Source organism: Calidris pugnax, unplaced genomic scaffold (genome assembly GCF_001431845.1).
Source record: "Calidris pugnax isolate Ruff unplaced genomic scaffold, ASM143184v1 scaffold41, whole genome shotgun sequence".
Classification (NCBI taxonomy): domain Eukaryota; kingdom Metazoa; phylum Chordata; class Aves; order Charadriiformes; family Scolopacidae; genus Calidris; species Calidris pugnax.
Window position 1 is genome coordinate 13,677,878 of NW_015094509.1, and position 6,000 is coordinate 13,683,877.

Consider the following 6,000-nt stretch of genomic DNA (forward strand, 5'->3'; position numbering starts at 1 on the left):
AAGCAAGAGTGCTTTAGCCTGCAAGGCAACAGAGGTAGCTATTTATCCTCCTAAGCAGAGGATAGGCTTAGGTAGTTGCAGGTTGTTTTATTATTATTATTATACTACAAACAAAGATTTTAAAGCTACAACTTCAGCAGGGGCTGAACATGAGTGCTAGAGAATAGTACACACAGCCACTTGACCATCACAATTCCTGAAGATTACCACAGGTCTACCATTTCATGGAGAACCATGCTTGGAATACAACATGCTAATTATAGAATCATAGAATCATATGGGGTTGAAAGGGACCTCTGGAGATCATCTAGTCCAACCCTCCCACCGGAGCGGGTCTACCTACAGCATGTTGCACAGGAACTTGTCCAGGTGGGTTTTGAATGTCTCCAGAGAAGGAGATTCCACCATCTCTCTGGGCAGCCTGTTCCAGTGCTCTATCACTCTCACAGTAAAGAAGTTCCTCCTCATGTTTAGGTGGAACTTCTTATACTCAAGTTTGTGCCCATTTCGTCTTGTCCTGTCCCTGGGCACCACTGAAAAAAGACCAGCCCTGTCTTCCTGACTTGTATGCATTAATTAGATCTCCCCTAAACCTTCTCTTCTCAAGCCTAAAAAGACCCAAGTCTCTCAGCCTCTCCTCGTAGGAGAGATGCTCCAGGCCCTTAATCATCTTTGTGGACCTTTGCTGTACCCTCTCCAGCAGTTCTCTGTCCTTCTTGAACTGGGGAGCCCAGAACTGGACATAGTGCTCCAGATGGGGCCTTACCAGGGCAAAGTAGAGGGGCAGGATGACCTCCCTCAACCTGCTGGCCATGCTCTTCTTGATGCACCCCAGGATGCTATTTGCCTTCTTGGCCACCAGGGCACATTGCTGGCTCATGGTCATCCTGTTGTCCACAAGAACTCCCAGATCTTTCTCCCCAGAGGTGCTCTCCAGCAGGTCAGTCCCCAGCCTGTACCGGTGCATGGGCTTATTTCTCCACAGGTCCAGCACCCTAGACTTGCCCTTGTTAAATTTCATTAGGTTCCTCTCTGCCCAATTCTCCAGCCTGTCCAGGTCTTGCTGTATGGCCACACAGCCTTCTGTGGTGTCAGCCACCCCTCCTAGTTTTGTGCCATCAGCAAACTTGCTGAGGGTACATTCCATCCCTTTGTCCAGGTCACTGATCAACATATTGAAGAGGACAGGACCCAGTACTGACCCCTGGGGGAACACCACTTGTCACAGACTTCCAGCTGGATTCTGTGCCCCTAATCACAACCCTCTGGGTTCTGTCTTTTAGCCAGTTTTCAGTCCACTTAACTGTCCATTCATCTAACCCATACTTCCTAAGCTTAGCTATGAGGATGAATATATTTATGAATTATAAAATACTATAGTGAGGATATTTTTTAAAATAAAATGTACTTAATAAACACTTAGTGATATATTTCCAGTACGTTCTAATCTTGATTCATTATTAATTGAGATCTTTTAAATAAATGCCAAACCACAGTGTTTTCAATTAGTACTTTACAAATATACAATCTAAATTGACTACATATTTAATAAATCTTAATTCAAAGCACTATGATGATTTTTGTTGCCAGATGGATGGAACAAAACTATTCCATCAAAATACAAAGTAATGCCAAAAATCAGGAATTTCAAAATTAAAAAAAGAAAATCCAAATTCATTTGACGGAGGAAAAGAACGCAGAAGAGATAAGGAAAAAAATGCCTACAAAATAATCATAGGTAGACCTAAATTTCTGGCCATCCAACTTTATTTTCAAAATTCCAAATGCTATATTAAGCTTGTTTTTAAAAGATAAAGCCATATTTGACAGAAACAAAAAAATAATGACAACTGTCTCTAAAAATCAGAAACATTATTTTATTTAGAGCAAACATTGCTGCTCCTGTGGTAATTGAACACCCTGGCAGATAATGACATATTAATGATGTCTTGCTATTTTGTAACGAATTTTTTAAAAATATAATTACCTTTCTTAATATAGTGGATTAACCACAACCACATGTGTTTAATAAATGCTTGATTTGTTTAAAAACTTCTCTTTATCTTGTTTTTACTGAAGGCACATGGAAGGGGAAATTACAATTTTAGCAATGTCAGGCCCTCCTGTGAGAAAGAAGCTGAACCTAAACAAATGGAGTAGCCAAGTAAAGCTGAAAGGAGCTGTAATTTCTAAAATCTGAGTGCTTCCCCCCCCTAAAATTGTAAAGGTTACTGTGGACACAGACTAAGTTGAGAGGTTCAAGATAGGCTCAATTCATTAATCAGCCCAATGTTAAACCAACCACCCGGTTGACAGATTTCATCTTACTCTTTAATTCAGTTTTGTTTTTCTCTCATGAGATTATTTCTTGGTGGAGCAGTTAGGTTCAAAGTCATTAATTATTAAAATTTCTTGGAAAATTAACAAAGTGCAGCTCTTCTCATGGGCATTCTTCTACAGAACAGAGTCAACACTTTCCAATTTCGTGTCCAAATGTATGGCATTCCCATACTGCAGTGTTCAAGATGAAAATCATCTCCAGCAGGAAAATCTACATTGCTTTCTAGAGACAACCAGTCTCACAATTACATGATTCACTGTTACTAGAAAAACAGTCTAGAACCACTTTGCAAATTCAAGACACACATACTGCTTACATGTAGAAAAGAAAATTGTCTTGAAATTCAAAATTTCCATCATTTTAGAGCTGCTGCACTTGGCTGCGGTATTTATTGTGTTACACTTGGCACTAACTATGTTTGGCTTTTAAAATAATGTCAACATTTTCCATAAAAATATGTTCTATAGCTTCTCTAACAAAAATGGGCAAGTGTTCCAGTAATAAAATGTTAAACAGCTTTTGTGCCTATAAAGACATTAATAGGGCAGAAATCATTTCAACTTATGTAATTCAAGCCCTGTAACTCCCAGAAGGATTTTAACACGGCCAGAATTTTTATTATTTTTAGCTGAGATAATACTATCTGAGCAATGCAGTCTGTAACTAAGCATACCTAAAAGTATCTAACATCAAGTAGGAAGAAACCTATTCTATTTTTTAAGAATGTTTATTTTAACTCAACTTCAATCCACAAAATGCCTGTGTGTCCGCAATGCACGTATGTGCCGTGTAAGATCACCAAACCAAGAAAAAAATGAAGATGTGATTTATAAATACACCAGTTGGCAGTTACACTAAAATAAAAATATACAATACAAAAATAATTGGAGGGGAACCAGGACTGGTTGGTAAATGCAACTGCATCATTATTCTCACAGGGGGAGACTGTCAAAGGCATGAGGGTGAGTTAAATATCCAGCACTCAACACATGCCAATGTGGGTTGGACCCAACTTGCATTTATGCTTTTCCAAACCAATCCCATAATTCAGGGAAGAAGGCCACTTTCTGTAAGTGGTAAAAATGGAAAAAAAAAAAAAAAAGTTATATTGAATTCACCATCCACCTTCTGCAAATAACTTTTTTTTTTCTTTTTAAGAAAGTAAAGAAAGACTGCCAGTAGGGACTACTTTTCCTACCTCACAAGCACAGGAAAGGCTAATATAGATAAATTCATCTATTTCCCAAAGCTGTAACTATATTCAAAAACATTTTTACATGGGTAAGTTTTTACAGCCCAGTTTTGAAAGGTTTAAAGTGGACAAGTTGCTGAATTCACAAACGTGTTATGAAAATTAAGGCCAAGATCCTAAATTACTTTACAGAAGGGATACATAAACCATATACTGGTCTCATTTAATTTTTCATCAAAACCTAGCCACCTGGTATAGATTAGGCAGCACTCAGCAATATTACACAGCAGTTGGGAACACAACGTGAAGAATACCATATCCAAGGAGCCTGTTTAGGGAACGGGGAGAAAGAGGCGGGACATCATTGCACGGGCTGGGATGGGTCCAAGTGAGTGCTCCTTGTCCAGCCCAACCTGCCACGGAGTGACCTCACATGGGTCTCAAGATTATGTGTGATGTGAAAGCCAGCACCCGCTTTCTTACAACACGGTCCGTCCCAGTGACATCCACAGCACCGAGGGGGAGAGTGCCAGACATTGAACAGACACTTGATTATTCCAGGAAGCAAAGAAAAGCTATTTCTCACTTCAGGTTCTTAGGTTTGGTGACCTAATTTTGGTTAGACTATGACACACGCACACAAAAAAAAGCCCCATAAATATGAATTAGAGGTAATAACAATGATTAATAATCCATATGGCTAATACTCTGCATATGAGCATATGGAAAAATCAATACGAATCAGCACAACTGCCAGACAGCGGTGAAATAACGCGTAGAGATACCAGAGCACTTGATTTTAACAGTTGTGCTTCTAGGCACAAACATGCAAACAGGGAATCTTGTTGCACATTAGCAGGTTGTAAATTTCCAAATAAACTGCAGTACTAAAAGTGAAAGGTTGTTTGTTTGTTTTTAATAGTACATCTGTTTTATTAAAATAGCAACACTTACATATTAAAGTATGCCTGGTGTGAGGTGTCTGGTCACCTGAAATTTGTGTGGGAACAAAAAGCCTGACAAGCAGCCCACCCATACATTAGTGCATATACTGACTAGTACCTACATGAGGCACTGTTAAATTAATGTTTAATCCTTTTTATTTTCATATAGAGGGAATTTTTAGAACAAGAAATATCTGCTTAAATCATCATAGTTTCCTACATTTCCCTTCTAACTAAAGCAGTAATAACAATAAAAATAGCAACAACAATAAGAACTAGGTTAATACATCAACTATTTAATCTGCTGATTGTTACATATCTTGGAATGAGCCGGGATGTTCTTTAGCAAAGAAGTTTTATGATGATCTTGAGACATCTGTGAAAATATCACCATGTTCCACAACCTATCATCTTAAAAACTGAGCGTGAATTATGGCCTTCCTACAAAAGCAAATGTAAGAGTTCAAAAAAAAACTCACTTGAACATCTGTTCATATCTGGCGTCCGGAGTCCGTAGTACCCCGATGGGCAGGAATGCAAGCATTCACCATATTGTCTCATTCCTTCTCTTCGCAGGAAGAAGAATAACTTGTGTTGGCATCTGATGCACCCATTATCCTTTGAACAAGATAAACAGCCTTTGCAAATTGGATTTGGTCCATAGCTAGCTGCAAAATAAGAAGATAAATTACCCTTTAAGATCATTTGGAAATTATTTTGGCTGGAGGTCCTCTTCCCTCTAAAGTGTTTCTTATCTACCGCATGAGTACAAGTAGTTTTGAAAGGAAGGTTCTGAAACTGCGCTCACTCTCATACATCTGTGCTGGCAAGTGAATAAGAAGAAATGCAATCGCTCTATTTTTAATTGTATGTAGGGCAATTTAATGAATTCACACATATTTAAAACAAAGGTACAGGCAAGCAGAGACCAAGCTATATAAAGTTCACCATTATAATGTAAGTAAAACCCAGGTGCCGAATTCTAGTTTGAAGCTGGGGACACAAGCACACAACAGCAACAAAATATAAGAACATCAGCACCTTGATATATGCACCTGATATCTCCATGGAAATCCAGCAACTTCATTAATGCAGTTTCTGACTTGTGAAGAGAGCAATATTAAGAGTTGAGAACTCTGCAGAACAGGTAGGGCACTAGCTATGCATGCTGTCCCAGAGCTCCCATGTCCTAGAACGGCTGTCGTCTTGCAAGTCTCTTTTTGGTCTTTCTATGAGAATGTCAAGACAATTATTTAAGGAAAAAAAAAAAAAGAGTAGCAGTTTTAACTTCTAAGAGCCTTTTTCTACAAGTTTCTACCCAAAATGGGTTGAAAATCATATGGCACAGACATTACTGAAGGAGGACATTTAGTGCAGATTACCATTTTAGGCCATGCCTTCAATTCTATTCTATTCTCTGGTTTCAATTTTTTGGTTGTTTTTTTTTTTTTTTTTTTTTTTTTTTTCCTTCTTGCTTGTGTGAGTGTCTGCAGGGGGGGCCTGGCAAGTTCAGGGGGTGACAT

At 38.6% G+C, this 6,000-nt stretch overlaps 1 protein-coding gene across 2 annotated transcripts in view; it reads right to left on the minus strand.

The window, feature by feature from the left end:
* RSPO2 (R-spondin 2) overlaps positions 1-6,000 on the minus strand; it is a 98,516-nt gene that overhangs the window by 41,396 nt on the left and 51,120 nt on the right. For both annotated transcript variants that reach the window (XM_014965250.1, XM_014965249.1), the window contains exon 2: positions 4,957-5,145. In XM_014965250.1, coding sequence (XP_014820736.1) covers positions 4,957-5,145 — 189 coding nt within the window. The remainder of the gene's footprint in view (positions 1-4,956; positions 5,146-6,000) is intronic.